The sequence below is a fragment of the Anastrepha obliqua genome, chromosome 3 (assembly GCF_027943255.1).
Source record: "Anastrepha obliqua isolate idAnaObli1 chromosome 3, idAnaObli1_1.0, whole genome shotgun sequence".
NCBI classification, from domain to species: Eukaryota; Metazoa; Arthropoda; class Insecta; order Diptera; family Tephritidae; genus Anastrepha; species Anastrepha obliqua.
In genome coordinates, this window is record NC_072894.1 from 82,707,025 (window position 1) to 82,731,336 (window position 24,312).

Below are 24,312 nucleotides of genomic sequence, written 5' to 3' on the forward strand. Positions count from 1 at the left end.
TTTCAATATCCTATGTGCATTGAATCCTTTACAAAAAGTGTGAAAAGCCGAACACTTTGTCAAAATGACTGTTGATTCTATTCGTATACTTTTTGTGAAAAGTGCCGTGTATTCCTGTGCTATAATGACAATATAAACTACTCCACTGAAAATACTCCAATCAACTTTATTTGAATAGAGTATGGCGTAGTTTTTTTCTCATAAATTATACGAGGTGTGTTTAAAAAGTAAGCTGATGTCATAACTTTGCAGGCAACGCACACACCATTTTCGTTCTTGTTTGTTTTGTTGTATATGTACACAAGTCCTGAACGTCATATGTTTACAGTTTCAACTATTTGGCGTATTTGTTTTTGCGACACCTGGGCTGGTGTGCTCGATGATTAACTGCTATCGAAAAAATTATCAACAAATCTGAATTATTTGGCTAAAACTAACTCTGTAATCTTGCTACAAAAACACTCGAATTTATCACTTGCGATTTTTTCTTCTTCCCAAAATAGCAAACACCTATGCAAAGACGACGATTTGCCACGATTGTGGAGATGAGATCCGCATCGTTGGAAGAGCTAAAGCCAAACCAAAGCGCCTTTTGGCCAGAGGTGATTCGAGTAATGGAAAAAGGGTTTGCACAAAAGTATTACATACCACACATAATACAAGTGCTGGGTTACTTTGAAGGTAACAAAATATATATTCAATAATAAAAAATATTTTTCAGGAAATAAAATGTCCACGCTCGTTCTAACATGAAATTATTTCCAAATCTATTATATCTATGTAAACAGATTACAAACAAACGTATACCTATTAGAGCAAACGCCATCTGCAGAGCATGGGAGCTATATCATAGTTCTCAGTGACGATTCCTACTATATTTGTAGCCCTAATCCCATGTCGATGGTCGTTCCTGCCCGGCCCGTTTTTTATGAAACTACTGCACGGCGAATGTTTCATACCATTTGTTTATGATAAAATATTATTAAAATAAAAAAATGTTGAAAAATCTCTTCGGATATGTTTAGTTAAAGCTTAGAAAATACCTTATGAGTTTGTTTTAATTTTCTGTTGGCGTTATATATGTAGTAGAAATAAGCGCCGATCCATCGACATGGGATTAAAGTGCCAAATGCAACGACATGGGATTAGGGTTACTACTCGCTTTTTCGTCTTAATATCGCCTCTTTGGATCACTCAGCCTCATCCAAGAAAAGAAAATACCAGGAACCTGGTTGCCTTCTCTATAGTACCGATCTTTGATTGGAAGTTGCAGCGTCTATCTGGCAGAAGGTATTATTGTCTACTGAAATCACTGAACGGATATGATATAGACGTCAATACCACAACTTTTCAGAATATATACAAACTTCGAAAAATGCATATTGGTTCAAAGATGAAATATATATTTTGTTGAAATGGGTGCGTCGAAGTAATTTCGTGCTTAATTATTCATCTTTCCATTCACTCTGCGAACTTCCCGACTTTACTTTGAATTAAAAATGAAACAATGAACTAAATTTACTTGCTACAAAAATAAGGAAAAATAAATTGCTGCCATAAGAAAATGGCGCCATAAATATACCTACATTTACAATTACACATGCAAGTACAATGGCAAACATCAACCCACACATCTTTCCATAGTCCAAAATATGTATCACGAATGTATGGAGCCTGCAGGAATGTGCGCTCGTTTCGAACCGTTAGGTTGAAGTGATTTTGGAATAGTAAATGAAAGTACAAATAAAATGTTTTCAAAAACATTCAATTGATCTTCTAAATCAAATACAAAGTAATACTAGATTTCCGGAGAAATGCTAGTTATTTTAAACTATGAATTTTCTTCACCAATTTAATTTATCTTTTTGAGATAAGATGAAAACCAAGTAGCAAAATAGTAGAAAACTGCCCATCGCTTGGTTTCTTTTTAATTATTTTGAATTCATTTCCTGTTTAGATATGCCAAATAATTTTGGAATATAACTTCATTTAAAGGACTAATCCGGCTGGCCTTTTAGTAGCTCGTAGAAACAACCTTGGCTCACACTTTGTATTATTTTTATTAAATTTTATTTATATTATTTATGAAATATATAGGCGATAGTTTATAGAAATGTATTGCCACATCTTGCATGAGCTAACGTCGTTAAAGGGAATATTTAAAAAACTAAAGTTATTAAATGCCGATTTTTAAAAGGAAATCAAAACAGCCATATTCATTAATTTCCGCGTGGGCAGTCATGCACTCCTGAAAATATGCAACATACTACATACGAGTATAAGGGAGGGTGGAAATTGCTTAGTTGTGAAAATGAGAATATTGAAAAGCGGTTGGCGGAAGGTGGGTGTTGGGTGTTGGGCGGTTGAACGACAGACATATACTGCAAAGCTCTATATGTATGATTATACAAATGCAGTAAATAAGATGCGCACATACATAAGCACGTATTTCAATATATGCTGTGTATCTATATGTACTTATGTACATTAGGGCGTGCCAATTTGTTCCGCACAAAAAAGATAACCGCCTTTGTTTCGGCGACTGAAGTATTTTACTACCATTTGTGAAGGAAAAAACCTATGGAAGCATTGATTTCTTATATTTAATTGTATTTATTAGTCCCCCATTTTGGAAGAAAATCTATATTTATGGTTTTTGGCTGCAAGAAGTTAAATATTTGATGCCCACTTCCAAAATCCTCTGCTACTCAATTTGACTATTTTTAAAAGAAGGAATCCGATTTTCCTTACTTTTGAATAAAAAAAATATTTATTATATTTTCGAACTATTAAAAAGCATAAAAGTTTTTGATAAGAAATAACTCTAGCAATAAAATATTCAAGAAAGAATTTCTTTCATTGTGATGCACTATATTTTTCACAATGTGAGAAAAAAAATTATTTGAATATGCTTTTTCTCGGGCTTAGTCAAATAAAAAAAACTACTTACTCCGAATTTTGGATTGACCCTCAAAATCTTCACTCAGGATCAAGAAGCAAGTTTTTCTTAGTTTTTCAGAAGCCTTTATATTTCAAATTCATTGTATTTCAGTCAAGAAGGATATTTAGCTTCTTGCAAGCCTGTAAATATATCTAGAGAAAAAGTGCTAATATATCTTTATATATATCACTGAACCTCGGCCAAGGTACTTGACGGTTTTTCTTCATCATAAGTGTGGTATGACGGATTAAAAGAAGGTTCAGTTCAAATAGTTTCATTTGACTCTCTCTAAAATAAAATTCAGGGATAAACTTTCAAATTGCCGATAAATGTACATCTATTTTTTGTCCCCACCTGAATCTATTGTCAGAATCAAAAAAGCACTACAGTAGGATTAATGGTAAAAATTATAGAACTGATAACAAAATTGAGTTCCTTGTATTCAAAAACCACATACATACACAATTTGTGATTAATAACTAAAATTAAAAATAAGGAGGCTCGAAATCTATTTTGGAGTATTGCTTGCCTGAAATTTTTTGGTTGGAATTGTGAAGTATAATACTGCACTCAAAGTTGGGAAAAAATATAACCCGCTTTAATGTGCATGTAATATATGCATATACATATATAAGTAATATATATATTAGGATGGTAATTTTTTTTTTGACATCATGCCTAGAGGGTTCAGTTTCATCATGAAACCATAAAAAAAGTTTATAAGAGAATCGCTCTAAAGTAAATTTAGAGCCCACAAACTTTTATTTCCCTTAGTTAATACGAAGTTAATGGAAATACTATATTAATTTTAACTAAAGTATTGTGAATGTTATTTTTTTTAACATAAACTTGTGCTGGGGAATTTTTTGGGACGAACAATTTGTTTTTAATATCTATTTTTTATTTAAAAAACGTCAGGACGGCGCTATAATTGTTGTATATTACAATAGGAAAACCATTTTTAAGTAATTTTTTATGAGTAAATCGATTAAAACTTACAGAAAACCGAATACAAATAAAAGTTTGCAGTTTTTCCGAAATTTATTTTGAATTTTTTTTTCTAATCACTACTTTTGTTTTACAATTTACAATTACTTTGAACATGAAGTGCCTTTTTCATAGTTTCAACCAATTAAAGGTAGGTTTATTCAAAATTTGGGGGCTCAAAATTGACTTTAGAGCTAAGCTCTGCAATAATGGCTTTTTTCTTATAATTTACAAATCTACTAGGAACCATATCGGAAAAAATCGTTCCATACAAATTGACCCGCCCTAATATAGATATTTATACATATATGTATATACAAAACAGGGCGTTGAAGGAAGTACATAAAATATATTAAATTTAAAATGAAAATGCGAAAAAATAAAATAAAATAAAATAATGAAAATTCAAGAAATTAACGAGCACACAAAATGAACAAAACGAAAATGCCAACGAAAAATGCAGAAAACTTCCGCAAAAAAAAAACAGGCATGGAAAAGAAAATTTTATGAAATTGCTGCGCTTTAAGCACTTAATTCCGGCAGAAGTTGCTGGCGAACGATAAAATGCGAAAGCTGTAAGCAATAAATGCTTATAGACAAGCACACACCGGCGCACGCACACTAGTACGTATACATGCATACATATGAATGTATTAACAAGTAAACATACACCCATACACCCATACACCCATACACACTTTTAAATGAATTTGCGCTTGGTTTGCTGTGATTAAGTTGAGCTGAAGTCGACGTAAATTAATAACACACTCTCAAGCTTCTCTATACATGCACACTTTATACGTATCCATATGAAGGTATGTAGATATGTTTTAGTGGTCCATGCCCGGTTGCGCGTGTGTATGGGCTCTGTGGTGGTGTATGCGTGCCGATGTTAATTTGGAAAATATTTTAAAATGACATGTTTCGAAAGTCGCAACAATTTATGTTCATTTTAAATTGAATTTAAAATTTATTGCTGCAATTTCGTTTTCGTGAAGCGTATAATGGCAAAAACTACAACAATAATAACCATACATTTAAGTACTAAACTTGCACTAAGAGCAGTAATTCCAATGGCGGCTTGTGCCAGGCGCGAGGAATAAATGTATAAGTATGTATTTATAAACTCTAACTATGTATATCACATTCAATATAAGAGTATATACTCTGTAAAGAAAATGGCAACTCTGCAGGTGGCAAGTAAAGGAACTCTGCAAAAATAGAGTTGAACAACTATGTACGTATTATTTTTGTGACTGGCAGCTGAGTGCCATCGTGGTAGAGTAATTTTATTTCAATTTCTCAAACATAAATTTTAAACGACGTTGCTGTAATTTAATACATCTAATCATAACGTTTTAATATCTCTTCACATGTTTCAATGTTCTGAAGTTTGCATTAAATGCACTCTTTTAGGTGTGTTTGAAAACACGGCGTATACGCTACGCCTAAGCGTATATAAGTGTGAGTTAAACCATATGAGCCATAAATATTTTATGCCTATTAAAATACTACAATACAATTGATTGATTTCTGAATTGTTAGCAATATTAAATTAAATGCTGCTCTTTGGGGTTTTATTTAGGAAAATAAATATCTGCGGCGTATTTTGAGTTTATTAATTGCTGAAGATTTACGTTTTAAGTGCCCATTTATTATTAAAAAATGCATTTATATTTATTTAGATATTTTCTCTACATGAATTATGTTGTATTTGTTGTTTGTTATTGTTTGAGTTTACTATTTAATTGAAATTACTTCGAAATTGGAAGGCATATTCTGCGCTAGAAAGATCAGGTGGAGAAGGACTTCGCTTTATTTGGTGTGTCCAACTGGCTCCGGTTACCACGAAAAAGAAACTACTCGGCTTAAATCGTGTAAGCGGTTATCGCGTCAATTAAGAAGAAGACTTCGAAATTAACTAAAAATCATCGTATAACACAGAAGAAAACGCCAAATAGGAAATTGAGCCGTATTTATTGATTTTTTCATGACAAAAATTCACTCTCAAGGTTGACATTGTCGAAAAGCGATCGCAATTAAAAAAAGGGCAATTTATATTATTTGATTTTTCATGTGAAACCAATCGAATGATAGTCACGCACATTTAAATTTAGCAAAAATCCTGCCTAAGTAGAATATTAGAACTTTTTTGTTTTAATTTGCTTCTCTTTAAAAGAATTGATATTGTTATGCCATGAATCTAAATATAACGACGTAATATATAATTGCTAAAAAATTTTAGTTAAGTGCCATTTTTGTGTTTATCATAAAGGATTGTTATTTGACAGTTGTCACGCGATAATATTGGCAATTTGCAGCCACAAGAAATCACTCATCATCTTCTGTAGCGCTCACCGTTGACCGAAATGGTATTTCCAGCAAAATTTTTAAAGAAAAATGTGTCACTGCAAATCGGCACCAAATTGTCACTCCCTGAGAATGCACTAGCTTTTAGACGATAATGTGAGAGACAAACTTTGATCCCCTGATGCGAAAGTTTTGCTTTTTGTTATAGCCACTGAGACAAAAATACACTCCGTCGTAAAGATGAATTTGACTTACTTTCAATAAATGCACTGTTTGGCCTACAGAACATTGACTGTGGAAAAAAGTTTGCAATATTTCCCAACGTTGGTTAAAATGCAAAAGGGTTTTCCAATAACTGGTGTTATTTTAAATAGCCCGCTATTTCGGTAGATGTAATTTTTGAAGCTGTCATTTTTTGGTATTTGACAAGTAGAAACTACGCCATTAATAAAAATGGAACAATATACTCTTAAACAACGCAATGAAATTATTAAAATTCACTATAAAAATAGTGGAAATTTGGCAGAGACGGTTCGTAAAACTCGAACATTTTTGAGTCATCGTGAAGCACCTTGTCGGGCCGCAATACAGAAATTGGTGAAACAATTCGAGCTGTTGGGACAAGTTAGTGATTTGAAGAATAAAATCGGTGCACGTCACTCAAGAACTGCCGAAACTTTTGCTGTTGTTGCCGAAAGTGTTGAAGAAAGCACAGGTTTGGCCATTCCACGTCGTTCTTTGGAATTAGGCATTCCACAAACGTTATTACATCGCATTTTGCATAAATATTTGGGTCCTAGGGCTTATAAAGTCCAGTTACCACAAGAACTCAAGCCGGCCGATCATCAACAACGTCGGGTCTTTGCTGATTGCGTCGTTGAAATGCATGAAAATGATCCGGAATTCCATCGAAAAATCATCTTAAGTGATGATGCCCATTTTCAGCTCGGTGGCTTCGTCAACAAGCAACATTGTCGGATCTGGGGCTCAGCAGATAAGAGTTATTGTTGAAAATCCTCTCTATCCTCAAAGTGTGACTGTTTGGTGCGGTTTATGGTCCGACGGAGTCATTGGACCTTACTTTTTCGAAAATGAAACTGCGCTACGTGCCACACAAGCAACGAAACCATTGAACTTTTACGGGAATAACACCTCTTATTGCAAAACCCGTATATGCTAAGACTTGACGACACTATACTTTTTTGAAAGTTGGATGTTTAATTAGGGTCATGTCATTGACAATTTCGTCCACAATAGCAACAGGTACCATCAGTCACAACAATATCGATTATGTGATATGGTGCTCCATACATAACCTCCTTAACTACATTCTCTAACTGCGGTTTTTGGTTTTTTAGTTGAAAATAGACGGCTGTAATATTTATTGGTGCTTTGAATCGAGTAACGAGAAATCATAAGGATTCGGTTCAGTATAGTTAGCCATCCATCTGCAACATGTGTTCAGGGCGAGCTCCTTTTCGACATTGCGGAGTGTGTCTGGAGGTTGTCCAATAAATGCATGAATCTACTCACGTATGTCGTATCTGAAGCATATTTCGTGGCCCACTGCCATGAGAAAAATTTTCTAGTTCATAAATACCTACTTATATACATATACCATTCTTTGTTTATGAGCTCACAATTCATGACATAGACTTTAACGGACAATGAATAATTTGGAATTTCGAAACTTATTAGTAAAAGCGAACAAGCGAGCAAACACATTAAGTGTTAAGATATGCCAATAACCATGTGAATATGTCATACACTCGTATGATATTCACATCATAATAAAGTTTATCATTTTTCATTGCAACTACACTCAGAACCTTTTATAAAGCGAATACTATTTGTGTTATTTACTGGTACTTGCAACACTCACCTTGATAAAAAAAGGAATTAAATCATGAGTATTTTCGTGCGTTGAATATGCTTATCAACTTGCTTCTACTTTTGGTAATGAGCCACCGTGTGTTTCGAACCCAAACGTGTACATTCAACGCTACAGGACGAATTACGTGAAGCGCGTCCAATATCTGCTGCTGTGCCAGAAAAAATTGATGCTGTGCGTGAAATAATATTGCAAAAACGTCATGTGCTTTACTGTGAGATCAAAGTAGGCATGAGTATCAGTTCCACTCGCATACATTCAATATTGCATATATTTTTGTCAGATTTGTTTGCATTGGTTGCAACATAATTTCTCAATCCCTCACAAGGAAGCTTTTATCGATTGGTGCACAAAAATATTGCAACCATTGCAAAAGTGCATAAATCTTCATGAACAATCTTTTGAGAAGCAATAGAGCAATTTTTGGTTATAGTAGGTTGATGCCTAAGTTTTGGCTCACAGAGCTCTTATTCCTGAAATGTAATGCAATTATTTGTATTCGCTATTTCTAAGCTTACGCAGCTACTTTCGTACTTAGCACAATGGTATGTTATATTTTTTACCTAGATATTTTCCATATTTTCCATTTATTTCATTTGGAAGGATTTAAACTCACAGATTGATTTTTATATTCCTTTTTTCTAAAAAAATTACACTTTAATAATAATAATTACACTTTAAAATTAAATTAAATGAATTAAACCACTTTCAGAAAGGAAGAAAAAATTCGCCAATTCAAAAGTCCTCCCTCCAAATTAATTTCCTATATTTCTTCTTCGTCTTGTTTAGCGCAATAACCAGTTAAGCGATTTTTTGCCGAGTTCAACAAAGCGCGCAATTCGTTTCCTTTTCGTCCTAACCTGCGCCAGTTGGAGACTCCAAGTGAGGCCAAGTCCCTCTCCACTTGAACTTTCCAACGCAGAGGAGGCCTTCGTCTTCCTCTGCTAGCAGCAGCTGGTACCGCATCGAATACTTTCAAAGCCGGGGCGTTTGTATCCATTCGACGACATGACCCAGACAACGTAGCCGCTGGATCTTTATTCGATGCGCTATGTCTATGTCGCCTTAAAGCTCATACAGCTCACCGTTCCTTCACCTATGATATTCGCCGTTACCAACGTGCGAAGGCCCAAAAATCTTACGCAGAATCTTTATCTCAAACACTCCAAGCGTCGGTTCTTCGGATGTTGTCATCGCCCAATCTCCTGCGCATACGATAGGATGGGCATGAATTGAGTCTTATAGAGTGTTTTTTTCGTTAGTCGAGAGAGGGCTTTACTACTCAATTGCTTACTTAGTCCAAAGTAGTACTTGTTTGCAAGAGAGATTTTCCGTTGGATTTCAAGGTTGACATTATTATCGGTGTAAATGTTCGTTCCTACATAAGCGAAGTCTATTACAGACTCGAAATCATAACTGGCTACAGTGACGTGGGTGTCGATACAGGAGTGCGCCGACTATTTGTTTGATGACAGGAAGTACTTCGTTCTGTCCTCGTTCATCATCAGACCCATTCATGTTGCTGCTTTATCCCGTTTGGAAAAGGCGGAACTAACAGCGCGATACCATCACCAGCAATTGTACGCTCTTATAAGAAATGGTGCCGGGGCATTAAGTTCTGCGGCTCGCACGATCTTTCCCAGCATCAGGTTAAAGAAGTCACCCGGAAGCGTGTCACCCGGTCTGAAAGCTCGTTAGGCATCAAACGGCTGGGGAGGTTCTTACTAATTCTAAGGTCATCTCGCATAGCCGTATTATTTTTGCGGTATTTTGAATTTACCAAATTCAAACACCGCAGCTCGAATGCAGCTTTAAAATCTACAAAAAGATAGGGTGTATCGATTCTCCTTTCATGTTTATTTTCAAAGATTTGGCGCATTGTGAAAATTTGGTCGGTTGTTGATGTTCTAGGTCTAAAGTCACACTGATAAGGCCCAATCAGTAGCTGGGTTCCAGCCTTTCACACAATACGCTCGCTAGAACCTTATTCCCGATATTTAGAAGGCTAATCCGGCGGGAATTGGCCCAGATTTCAGGATCACCCTTCTTATGGACTGGATCACTTTTCTTCCAATCGGTAGGTAAGGTTTCATCCGACCATATTTTGCATATGAGCCGATACTTGTACCTGATGAACTCCTCGCCGCTATGTTTGAATACCTCAGCCGGCAGTCCGTGGGCTCCCGCGGCTTTGTTATTCTTAGGCGTCACTATTCTCGTCTTGTCATGGTCGGTAGCGGAAACACAGTCCCGCCCTCAAACTATAGGATATTGGCATCTTCTCTGTGGCGTACGCAATTGTCACTAATTAACAAGTGCGAGAAGTGTTCCCTCCATAATACAAAATCGCCGTCTTTGTTCTTAAAGGGGGATACCCCGCTCTTGAAACCTTCCGTAAGCCGCCGAACTTTCTGTTAGAATTTTCGGGCGTTTTTCCTATTGGCCAACCAGTTCCTCGCACTTAAGTTTCTTCATTCTGATAACACGTCTCTGTACCACTTCGTGGCTTAAGCAGTGAAATTCAAAGGTCGCTGACACCAAATATTTTCCTTTTGAAAATGCCTATCAAAATATTTTTTCAACAAATCTAAAAAAAAATCAGATTTCGCGGTGGGAAATGGCTCACAAGAGAAAAAGCAAAACTTATGAAAAGTTCCGCACCAGAATGCGCAAACAACTGTTATACGGAGAATGTAAAGAACGATTACCAACAAAAATTATTTGAATGAATGGATGGCAAGCAAACCGTAAATATGAAAGTACAATATTATAAAAGTGAATACGGGTCAAGGTACATGAACATACGCATTCACAAGCAACATGGATATCCTTGGCAACCTGTTGCTGCGACACCACTATTACACCGTACTCACACTGAACGTACGACGGAAAAGGTCAAACAATCCAAAGGTTTATATGAAATTTTCTAAGAAAAAGTTTAGCAACTCAAAGCGCAAACCATCGAAAAGCACAATAAAAAAACTCGAAGCACGCCACACGAGCTTGCCACCGCCATGAAAACATCTATTCAATAAAAGGCAAAGCATTAAATCGGACTAGACGGCAAGTAGACGATGCAAAAGCAGCTAGACATTTTGTTTCAATATCATCATGTGCGCCGCTGGCTTTGACAACAATTGTTGAGAACCCAAGTCATTCTATTAGAAAAGATATACATACCTACATACTTAGGTATATAAAAACGTGAATGGTAAAATGCTACGGCAAAAAAGCCAAAATCATGCTAATAATACTTATACTACACAATGACGCACGGCAACAAACATAACGTGCCTTTTGAAATTTGCCGAGAAAAAAGGTGAAATATAAAAGAAATCCAAGAAAAGCCAAAGAAAGTTGCGGAAGCTAGCAACAGTTCTGGATGAAAACAGCACGCAACACAAGTACGGCCGGAGGCAATACAAAAAAGCATCAGTTGCGGAAACTGTGTCATCTACTTTTTATGTATGTATGTGCGCGTGTAGTAAGGCCGCAATGAAGCAGCAGACATGAGTGCTACTGCAAGGAAGTTGAAGAAATGCTTAAGGGTGATTATTGAGCAGTTATAATGAAAGTAACATGCACTGGCAACATGAGTTGCTGGCATGCAAGGATATGCTGGATTATGTGTGCGGTGGCAGGCAAAGCGCAAATGAACAGCGTGGCTCTAAAGGACATTACAGAACTAAATGCCACAGTTATTTGTTAATGTATACGTGAAGTGGTATTGAAATCGAGCGCTGCTGCACAGTTATAATAAAAGGGAACACCAGCCACAAAGAATGTATCATTGGGAACAAATGCAAAAATGCGGAAATAAAAAAGTTGTAGAAGTAAAAAAGCAGCTACTTAGTGGTATGTACGTACATACATACAAAAATACATATTCGGGAGCTTAAGGGACGGTTTTGAATTGAGTGCCAAAGGGGCTGAGTGTAAAATTGACTTTACTTTTTCATGAGTACCACAAATGTAAAGGGTAAAAAAGTAAAGTTTTCGCATCAAAAGGCGAAGACGGCCAAGTGTATTTACTTGGCTGAAGGACCTTTTTGCTACTTTGGTTGTGGGTTGGCAATGAAAGGATCACTGCTGTAAAAAAAGGTCACAAAAGACCGCTTTCCATGCTAAATGAATCAAATAAACGGACACTTTTTCACACTTCAACGCTCAACACTTAAGCTAGCTGCCAACTGCCAATGGCCGTCCGCCAGGCCTCAGCGTGATGGGAGAATGCGAGAGTGAGGCAGACCTTGACCCAGAAACGTCAGTTTTTGCCTGCGGGAATTGTCAGAAAGCAACAAAAAATTCATAAACATTGTCCAAAGCAATAGTAGGGATTTAATACCAGTGATTGCCGGGCAGCGAAAGTAGCCATGTGGTGAAAAAGGAAGACCTTGGCCCTGAACTTGAGCGGGCCATTGCGGCATTGGCATGAACAATTGCAGTAGTAAAAACAACGGTATATATGCTCGCAACTACAAAAAGAAAAACGAATTACAAGAGCAACAAGTTTCAGTTACACCATATTTTCATGATTTGCTCCATGGCAATGCAGTAAGGCTGTTGTTGATATTTGATAATACTCGCACTACTAGGCGGCTGACAAAATGTTAGTGTTGGTCATGGTTTTGCATAGCCAACGATTGAGATTTGGCCACGCGTTTTTCTGTAAAGCTTTTTTGTTGCACTCAATGGAATACGTTTTTTTTTTGTTTTTTTTTCAAGTATTTTCGTATTTTGCTCAGCATCAACAAACCAAAATCGGATCGACCCAGATTGCCAGACCGACTGGCACATGGCTGGTACGAAGCGCCTCCGGTGTTATAGGCATTGTGATGACAGCTTGTGAAAACGAAAACAGAAACCACAATATCGACTACATAAATAGCATTGAAACATTTTTTTTGCAAGCGCACAGCAGAAAAGTTTATCCAGACAACGGCACATTAGCGCCTCTGTACTACGTATACGGGCAAGCCGCGGCTGGCTGGCAACTGGCATTTAAGTGAAATTATGTAAGCTGGTTGGTAGACGAAGTACAACATCGATTGGCACTGAGGCGTTGGCTGGTGCGTTTGGTTTGTCTGATTGGTTATTTGGCTCGCTGGCTCTCGGGCTAACTGACTGACTGGTTAACTAGCACTTTGTGGGCATAACGTGACCGAATCCCTGATGCCAATGGTGCCAAGTCAACGACCGCCGATGCATGGCGACCGCATACGAAAGAGCAACAGCGACTTGGTTTTGAGCCGCAAATAAATGAATGAATGAATGTGTGTATGAATGCATTTGCGACACATTGCGTTGAGAATTGAGATCACTGCACGCCACATGCCATCGCCGGCAAGCGCCCGTAGGGCTGCCACATAAATGACGTATACACCTGGCATGTAGGCAGCCAGGAAATCGACCACCACCAATGTGCAGACGGCCACAATGAGCCAAGCCTCCAAAAGCTGAAAGGCAGTTGAGCGCTGTCATTGGAACGCGCGCGATGTCGCTTTGGAACGAACGAACGGACGAATAGTCAGGGGAACTGTCGATCGACTGGCATAGACAGATACCACCAGCCAGTAGTGTACGAACGCTGTCAAGACGGCGGCCATGGAGCGCGTACGCACATGCCACAAACGACAGGTAACACAACGCATAAATGTTTGTTAGTATGTATGTATTATTGTACTCGTGATGTTAACGGTGCACACGTCGTTGCGCCGACAAATGCGAGGCAGGCAGGCCAACAAGTCTCAATTACGCCGCTTACCAATGCACTTTGGGTGAATCAAGTCATGGCGGGTCTAGTGTTTTGATTGTGTTGTTTTCGTTGTTGCAGTCGCGGTTGTCGCGGTAGTAGCAAAATGACAGGCGTCACACTGGCTGCCAGACAACAAATTGACTATATGACTGGGCACGCTCCGAATGTGCGTGTGCAACTATACGAGTATATGTTTTATGTGCACATATTTCCTTAGCTTGGCATGGCATGGAAACGGCAAGCGGCCACGTGGCAAAAAAAGATGTTGGCACACCGCACATAAACGTCTACAAACAGATGCGATGCTACGGTAGCTACAACTCGTAAAACCCAAAATGTCAAACGCCTTAACCTTAATACCACTGTCTGCAGTTTTTTATGGCACAGTGCTGCATTGCCTTGGCATTGTTGCTGTTGCTGTGACAATAGCAATGACGACTGCAGCCAGCACGCACGTAAACGCATAGAGGAGCAGTTACACTATTCATGTTGCAACTGTTGCAGTCCGTGGCAGCACGTAACATATGCTTCTACATGACTTTGAATTTTTTGTGCCACCACCACTCAGTAGCCGTTTGTCGGGCACCATGCGAATCAATTGCCGTGGGCCAATAATTTGTAGCGTGCCCCGAACTGTGAGCTTTTATTTGAATAAAAGAGAAAAACAAAAACAAAATTCTGCTCGCATCGATGGACACATTGACGGTTAATTTAATTATGTGCATTAAGGTGGATCTGTAATTGTTAAAAATCAGATCGGACCAAGGTAGTAGCAGTAGACCAGATTCGACTTTTTATATAATTTTATCTCTGTCTAATGTCTCATGTCTTGTCAAACGGAGTTTACCTTTTACTTTGTTGTTATATCGAGAATTTAAGGAACTACAAAATACACACCACTGACATATTTGACTTTTGGAATTAGGCATTCTATAGAATTTAAGCCACAGCAAAATACACGTCATTGTGGTTTTTACTCTACTGCTACTATCTTAGAGATGTGCCGTAGACCAAACTTACGATTGCTCTTTACTTTAATATTTTTACGCCCCAAAGAGGAGAGTTGAAACACTACGAATAAATATTTTAGTGATTTCCCGGCTCTACGGGACAATACCGATTTACTAACTGACTTCGTGAGGAATAGGACTTCCGTATAATAGCTCCTGCCACAGCTGTCATCTGAGAAATGGCGTGGAAACGGTCTATCAGTTCTTCTTATAAAGAACGATCGGCAGGTATGTAATACTACATGATTGATATAAGAGAGCTGAGTAAATTTATTATGGAGTCAAAATGGTTTGCCTAGTTAGGTTAAAAAGAATTGGTACAATTATCCAAGAAAAGTGCAACCAAATGGTGCCTCCATCCGCTCATTGCCTTCTAAGTATCATTTAAGAAGTGCACTGAAACCAACCAATCAAATACTGAGGGGCGATGATAATGATGAGCGGCGAGCCAAGAGTAGTTTTTCGGATATCTCTTTAGTGAAAAAGATGGTGCTGGCGCAATGGTTATCTAATCAAGTCGACTGGGTTCTCAGAGATACTGTTTATGTACAAGTCTGCTTTATTTTGGGCTCTCTAAGCATATTTTGTGTAGCCTTCCCCAGACACATATTGAAACACTTCTATAGTCGGCACTTTAGTGCGTTCAGATGTAGCCCTGCTTGTCCAGTCTTGTGACGAGTCTTTCGGGCCAAAAAGTATTTTATTTAATTTTCATTAAGAACTAATTTCAAAATAATTAAAAATTTGTTGTAAAACCATTTCTTTTATGTATCATATTTGTTGGTCATTAAATATAAAAAGACTAAAAAAAATTATATTACTGTAACGAAGTTCAGGTCTAAATTCAATGCAGTGGTTTTCCACTTACATCTAAAATGTTCCCGGGAAGAATAATTTAACGATATTATACAACAATTTGCCCGCCAAGATCATCCGATGCAACGCCTTTGGAGCATTTTCTGTGTGGTCACTTCGAAGAAAGAATTTACGCGAATAAACAAGAAATAAGTGGAGCTTTCAAAGATAAGTTTCGGCGCGAAAATGACGAGATAGAAACCCAATTATACTGTACTTTTTGGAAAATCTCTTATTCCAGTCGCGTGAATTCATCACGAAAGATAATTATGAAACTTTGATGCTCGTCATACTAATGCCCAAGGATGAATCAATCAGTTGGTATTTGACCTGGCGATTTCGCTCTATACTTTCGTGCACGTCATAAATATTTTCTGGCACAACAACTGCTTTTGGACGATCTTTCCGGAATTCGTCGATGGGTGAACAGTGACTAGGAGCAAATTCATTATACCAGTTTTCTACGCTGTTGGTGGCTACTAATTGTGTAATAATTTCAGTTAATCGATGCATTTTTCTTTTATTATTTAATATCAATAATAACAATTGTGAAAAATAGTCGCACGAAACTCTTCACGGTTTAATTCCGTTTTTTTTTCACGATGATTTTTAGCTCCACTATAAACAACACTAATGTGACTAAACATTAAAACGTGTGGAATGGAAGCGTGAAATGGCGCCCAATAACATTAGAAGTGATCACGACCAGAAATAAAATATGTATTAAAAGCAGCCCTCGTACTACATAAATGCATATGTATGTATGTATGTATGTACTTGTAAGTCAATAAATAGGTAACGGATTCGATTTTAAATATGTATCTGTTCAATTTGAATTTATTAAGGAAACTCGAACTAAGAGGTGTTTCCTTCGATTTTGTCGAATGACTTAAATTCAAATGCAAAACTAAGATTCACCCTAAAGCGCACAAGTATACACAACCCGCCCGTATTACGTTAAATACATACATTTTTGATCTATGGATTAATGCGTGTGACACCTTGTAAATGCCACCAACTGGTCAACGGGTACAACGCGCTTTGCGGTGAATTAAAAAATCGATCGACTGTGATTAGTCACGCGCAATCGGTCACTCAGCCAATCGGTGAAGGGCATACGCTCAAGCCGGTGAGGCACAACAGATTGTTTTTTTGTTTCTAAACGACTACGATATTGGCAGATATTGGCATTTGATATTTTGCGGCACGTGTGGGGCAGCTACCGGTTTCACGAGTCGTTTATGTTAGTGTGTGCCTGTTATTTTGGTATGTAGGGAAGCTAGCATTTTATGGTAGTTGCTGCACTTAAAGCTTTGTTAACAACTCATTGCCGTCAGCTGGTTGGACTACTAAATGAGACAGCCGCTGCTTATTGGCTTCTTTGGTTCAGTGGCAGGCTGGGATTAAGCGAACGTAGTGTACGTATGTAGGTATATTTCAAAACAAGACTTCTAGATCTGGTTATTAAAGGGCTGGTTCCGTTTCTACGTTAACGAAAATTATTTTTATTAGTGACTATCAAATATTCTATCGTGCAGTTTTGCATGAATTACCGGAACCCTTGAGTAAAGAAGTGTGGTGGCATGTGACATTGTCCATTGGCATGAGTCCTTTGTTGCTCAAAACGCTAAAAACCATAACAGAAGCTGGAGACTTCGTATACATGATAATAGGATCCTCTGTAGGATTGAAACACAGCCATCGGTCATTTCTGTGGTTGGTCTTTTTTGGTCGAAATTTGTAGGGCGTCAGAAAAAAACTATAACATCTCAAGGGCCTCCCCTCGCAAGGGCCTTCATTGATTATGAAGAGTACTCGCCAACGATCGCTTGCCCTTGTTGAATAAAATTTGCCAGAACGTCCCTAGTGTTTTTTTCGTTGTGCAATAGATTTTGCATCGCCCCCTATAGCTTTCAATGGATTTTGAACCTTAAAATGAACGGGCGCACTTACGAAAATTAGAGATTTTTAAATTGGTGTGATTTGCACATAGGAGCATTGGGATCTTAACTGCATGCCTTTTAATTTCTTGAGTTAAGTTGTAGTCCTCCATGATTTATTGAGAAACAGCAAAAAGAAAAATAATGATTTCGGGAAGATATACCCTCCATAATCTTTTTTGGGTTTTATCGAAACTCTTCAACAAATATGCATTCACACATTTGAAATGCGAACTACCACATAAATATTCAGTTAAACCAAAAAACAAGGTGGGTGATACATTTGTTAGGCAAGTGAGGCAGTTCACAAACAGGCAGCGAGTTGTATACGTGTGATAAATACCGTTTTGTTAGGTGTTAATAAACTGGGTATTCCATAAAAAAATCACTTTTTTTGGCGACTACGTCATATTTACAGTACGGGATGCTGGTGCGCTTCGATATTTGTCGTTACAACAAATACGACATCAATTTATGCATGTAGATGTATGGATCTGTGACTACGCAAGATTATTCTTTATGCATGGCTTTTAGTTTTTTTCAATATAAGGCTGCAACTATTCGGTACGATGCACGAATAACTGCATTTATCGATGTGTAAAGGAAAACACGAATGAAAAAATGTGTGTATGATAGAACCAATGGCTGCATAAAATTGACACGAACGTATAGAAAGTTTACTACTGTGAAGCTCTGCCTACATGCCATCTATGTACATACGCGTGCACTCGTACATCTATGTTTGAACTGGGATGGAATATGGAATTTGCAGCATTCGTGCTTGCTGTTGCAACTAGTTCTATTTTTCGTGTTTAAAAAATGAGTTTTTAATGTTTTTGGGAACTTCTGTTGTTGCTTTGTTAGACCGACTATGAATATGTATATATGTCTGTATATATTCGTTGCGTTGCATGCAACGTTGAAGGTCAGCAGCGGCGCTTTGGAATGCACCATATCATGCCCACTCTTCACTATTGGAAACTGGAGCAAAGAGTCTGTGGCACAGAAAAATGGAAGTAGATAAGTATGTACGAAAACATTTTCTGTTCTCTGCCTCTTTGTTGCAGCCTGATGTACCACTAAACGCTGTAAGTGTGCAACACTACGTTGCCAATATAGCAATGTACCAGTGGACCAGTCGGCTAATGTGACATGCCGTCAGTCGATAGTACGTCGTGCTGTTCTGGTACGAATAGTCACTGTGCCACAAAAAACATTGAACAACATTGGCTTTATGGGAGTTCATTGCAAATGGGAAATTTCATTTTCATTCATACAACAAACGATGGAAATCGGAACAATAGTAACAGTGCTGTAGATGGCTGCTTAAAATGCAAAGCGTAAGTAAGCTTGAATCTAAGCCAAAGTAGTGACTCTGTTGCCAAAAAACCCGTTAGCGCCGTTGTTCGTTTTGCAACAGTACAAGTTTTTTAAACAAGCGCTTCACATGACAATTGTAAGTGACTGTCTTCGTGCAACTTTTGAAACTTTCACAGCAGGACTTACTCGTAAAAAGAAGTTGAGATTCTACAGCAATGTTACATGCTGCTTACTGCCAAATGTGGCAGCAGACGTGCTAGCACATTCTTCTAAGTGAAAGCAAATCCTTGCGCGCAAAAACGAGCAGCAAGCGCAATTGCGGGAATGCGATTTCATGCAAACGTGGGAAGAAAAAAAAGTGCAAATGCAGAGAAGGCAAACACACATCCAAACACAGTCTGATGAAATCACAAAAAATAGAATCGTAATACAAAGTTGAGAGACTTGCGGTGGGCGAAGCGTATTTAGAAAGCTACTAAGATGGTAAATGGAACCAACATCATCAATTCCAACAATAGAGGGCAAACAAAGTTACTGTTGAGAATATATAAGTAATGACAGATTCTACGAGGGTTACGTTTCATATTTTACACCTTGCCACACTACGCATGATGAGCTTTAATTTGATACTTTTATCAAAAAGTTTGATATTTTTTAGACTAAACTTATATAAAACGTTTTTACCTGCGAGCTTTGGTTTTTCATTTTTCAATGAGTTGCAAATTCATCTCGTCCAAAGGATGGAGTTATGTATGGATCGAACTTTTCGTGCGTTCATTTATTTCGATTTTCGTTGAGTGTTTTGATTGGTGTTGAAGAACTTGAACACTTAGCCTCAGTGAAACGTTGGTACAACGAGTGGCCGTCGACCGTTGCTGGATGGACCGTTGCACGCGAAGGACGTCAAAAAATGGTTGTTGTGCCAGAGACAATCGATGCATTCAATATCGATCCAATAGATTTGTTCTCATTGGATATCGCCCAAAAACAATTTGACAGTTGATCAAAGAGGGACTCGTGTCGATTGGTGTAAAGAAATGTTGAAGCAATTCAACCGCAGTAATTCAAAGTATGTCTGTGACATCATAACAGGGGACCTATCTGGGATATATGCATATGAGCTGGAAACAAAACAGCAATCGACAGAATGGGTGTTCCAAGACATGCTTAATCTAACAAAAGTTGTTCGCGGAAGAAGCAACTCAAAGCGAATGCCGCAAAATCTGATTATGTCGCAAATGCACTACTGGAGCAGTAGTCAATTCTGAGTGGGACAAAACCATTTGTTTGCCAGAAGTTTCTCAAGAAAGAAGGGAAACCAACCGCCGAAGTGAATTATTCTTCACCAAGACAATACGAGCTCTCGCGTATCGGCTCACACAAAAGAATTTTTGAGCACTCAAAAGATCGAATTGATAGGTCATCGGTATTACAGTCCTGATTTGGTACCTAATGCTTTCTTTTTGTTCCCGAACATTCAAAAATAAGTGCGAGATCAATGCTTTCGCACGCCTGAAGAACCTGTAGAAGCCTTGAAATACCTCGTTTTGGAGGCATAAACTTCTGAGTGGCAAAAGTGTTTTGAAAATTGGTTCAAGCGAATACAGAAGTGTATTAGTTAACTTCACACAAATTTAGTGCCCGCTTTGTTGTTCACACGCGCAATAAAAGTAACCAAACACCGCTTCCGCTGGAATCGTAAACAACAACAACGCTCACGGGCAAACAGACATCGAACCGTGAGAAAGATACCTGCTGGAACTTGCTGACATCGCTCTACTACACCTCACTGCAGTCACGCGGCCCATTCACGTGACAAATTCATGAATTTAATTGTAAACAAATTTACTTTTGTTAAAGATTGAAAATTGTAAGTCAGTCCTAAAGTAGCACTCAATAAAGGAAGCCGCAAAACTAAACTCAGTGAGTTTGTATTTAACTAACTTATTGCCTCGCAAGAGGAGTATTTTGAAAAATAGTATAGACATTTTCATTATTGAGCTTCTTAAAACTTGCACTTGACTATATCAAAGTTCAATGGGTTATAAGACTGCATAACTGAATTTTTTTCTTGAGATTCGGATTAAAAAATAAAGAATTCTAATAAAAATTTGTTAATTTTTTTATTGCACAAAGTTTGAAACTTGAACTTATAAGGAGACTAAATTATATTTATTTCCATAAAAAATTAAATTAAATAAGAAGCAAGCACATATTCAAAAACTGTCAATAAGTCTTAGGGCTAGTTATTGAAAGTGGTGTATGTTAATTTTGTATTGTGAATTTTTTTTTTTTATTATGAAATATTATTATTATGAATCAAGGCCTTCTACATTTTTTCTTGACATTGTTAAAAACTTTCTTTCCAGATCGTATAACACAGAATTTCGAGTAAGCAAGTACGTGAAAAACTCTCATGAGATAATTTTATATTAGCTAGAAAAAAATAAAACACAGTACAAACTATTTCCACGCATACTCGAATAATATCTTAAAAGGCATAAAAGCTGCTTCACAATAGTTACGCATTAAACATCTGAACAACCAGCTGACGTGTTCACCCCGCACCGCAAACAACACTTTGTACCTAAACCATTACTACAAGCGACCTAAATCCAAACAAAATGCCCTTGAAACTAATAAAACCAGACTATAAACACATTTCCGTATTCCACCTAGGTCAAAGTCAGCCAACGATAAGTGTCAAAGAAATCGGGGGGAAAAAGAGTGAGAAGGAGAACAAGGACACAAAAGATATCCAAGCATTGCTAGACCGACACATCGGAATGTGTAAAAAAACTGCGCGACGTCTGGCCACTTTTGGCAAACGTCAACAACATTTACACAATAGGAATATGCCATGCCAGGGACGACAACAACCGCCAACTTGGCAAGGGTTCGTATTACCGCTACAAAGTGAATACATCACGTGCCGCATTGTAGCACTGTTTTCCCATCAACAGACGACTGCTGGGAATACCCACACGCAAGCGACCAACGAGACTATCAAAGAAGCAGCTAGCAAAGCAACCGGCAGCGAAGAGCTTGGATAGCATTGGCATGCTGTGACCATAATAAAAGAGACCAGCAGAGTCAGCAGCAGCATAGAGGGTTGTCTTCCGCAAAGATTCGACGCTGTATGGTGAATGCGATTTTATTCTGGCATACAGACAGACATCCAGCCAGCAGGCAACCAACAAAGCAGTTAAAGTGTAAAGACACATCAGAAGATTGCTACATTACTAGGTACATATGTACCATACGTAGGAGGGGCTCCTCTGCCCCACTCTACTAAATGCGCATACAGTGTCAATGACAAGTGCAGATGCGGCAGCGCACAAGTGACTCTTGGGGCAGCTGCTTACGGTTTGTTAGACATTTTTACTCATATTAAACGCCATGGAGCTACTTCATTGCCGTGTTGGGTTTTTATACCCATGCGCTTGTGTACAAGGGTATTATAATTTTGTTCACACAACGGTTCTATGTAACAGCATAAATTAATCGAGGTAGATATAGAGATAAATATACTTATGGTATAAACCAAAGTGCTCAGAATGATGCACAAAATAACTCCAGCAAAAAGAAATATATTATATTTGACTGAAACATAAAATGCGCGAAATCAGTCAATAACCACAGCTACTAGCAAAATAAAGCCAATTTTGAAAAAAGAATATAACGTGCATCTCTGTTGGATTCGAAAAATTAACAGCCAGCTTAAATAAATTTTACTAAAATGTGCGCGGGTTCAATTATATATGTACGGTTCGGTCCGGACTGAAGTGGCCTTCCTTACTTGTTGCAGCTTATACTTATTTCGCTGCTTGGGAAACCCTCAGCGCATTCGCGGCATCTATTTATGTAACGGCCTTTGTCTGCTTTGGCCGCCGGGTCTGCTTGACTACACCAATGAGCTTGCTTGGTTGCTTACTTGGAACTACTCGTATTTTTTTTGCTCAAACTTTAATCGCCTACGGAATCAGCACTCACCGTTGTCATTATTGGCATTGACATTGTCGTTCACGCTATTGGTGTCTCATTCTTGTGATCATCACCGTGCGTGTAATACACTACTCTTTGTTCTATTGCCTTTGCTGTTGGTGTGAATATGAGTACGCGTGCCGTCACAGTAACACCAGCTGCGCCTTTGCTGCCGTCCGTCCACAAAAGGGATTTGTTTAGTTCTTGAAAAAATTTTGTAAAACAGCCAGCCAAGGTAAACAAGTGGAAATATGAGCATACCCACCGACATACAGACGTGCCTACTTGTATTCAGGTATGAATGTGCTAGTGAATGACAAACAGATGTCGTGCAGTTAAATGGTGGAACCCCCAGTGCCCAGACACAATGTCTGTTGGTTCGCAGCTCATTGCACGTTTGTAGTTGTTGGTTGCCTGAAACTCAAGTATTGCTTGTTTGGGAAACCCGCATTAACTTTAGCGGTTAAGGTAATGGGGAAATACGCGACCAGCAAGTGAAACAAGTAGTTTAAGTGTGGTGTCGTAACAACAAGTCAATTGCTCTGGCAAGTTTGCTACCGGGTACCTGTCGTCATCCGTGTTAATGGTTAGGCACTGTGTATCCATTTTGAAAAAGTTATGGAGAAAAATTTGTAGAGGATGCTTTATCTGGATGATAAATCTGCTATACCGAAATTCTACAAGTGAGAAGATATAGTCGTATATGTGTGGGTGCACTTGTATCTTAGTTAACTATAACATGTAAATTATCCTGTTAAATATATTTATTTGTAACAAATTTTATTGTTTTACTTTTCAAAAGATTTACAGAATCTACTGCTCGATAAGAAGTTAATTATTTTGATGAGCTAAATTTTCTGTACGTCGCCTAGTGTTTTAAGAAAGCGAGGTAAGCTAGGCTTTAGGGTGAAGATGGTGGCACTTTCAAAACCTAAGAAATAAAATAAGTCCATAAAATCACAATCAATTAAGGGCGTTTATGAAACAAAAATTTGGCAATTTTCGGCGAGTTTTTCAAAAACTTCCTGGCATAGTTTAATTAGTTTTGCCAGAGAAAAGGTACTGCTGAACAGTTTAATCCAACATTAGATATGTTTTGAGTAGCCAATATAATGTAGATAATTTTTCATCCTTGTAGAAAGAATGAATTTCAAACATAGTGAATAATTTAGATAGGAGACTGATGCTGCTATAAAAAAACTTCGCATGAAGCAAACAAATTCAGCTATATTTACACAACGCAGTAATCAAAACTAGGCCTTTTTGAATACTTTATATACGTAGTTCATAGTGGATTCTTCTGATACAAGCCACGTTGG

The 24,312-nt window shown here is 37.9% G+C and overlaps 1 protein-coding gene across 2 annotated transcripts; it reads left to right on the plus strand.

Annotated features, from left to right (window-relative positions):
- The first annotated feature begins 20,901 nt into the window (after positions 1-20,901).
- LOC129241463 (uncharacterized) lies at positions 20,902-23,699 on the plus strand. 2 transcript variants are annotated; one of them, XM_054877797.1, is made up of 3 exons: positions 20,902-20,932; positions 21,379-21,905; positions 21,973-23,699. In XM_054877797.1, exons 2-3 carry the CDS (start codon positions 21,634-21,636, stop codon positions 22,076-22,078), a joined length of 378 nt encoding a protein of 125 aa, XP_054733772.1. In that variant the 5' UTR covers positions 20,902-20,932; positions 21,379-21,633; the 3' UTR covers positions 22,079-23,699. The 2 variants fall into 2 exon arrangements, with proteins under 2 accessions (XP_054733772.1, XP_054733771.1); XM_054877796.1 differs by having other exon boundaries at positions 21,379-23,699.
- The last annotated feature ends 613 nt before the right edge of the window (positions 23,700-24,312 follow it).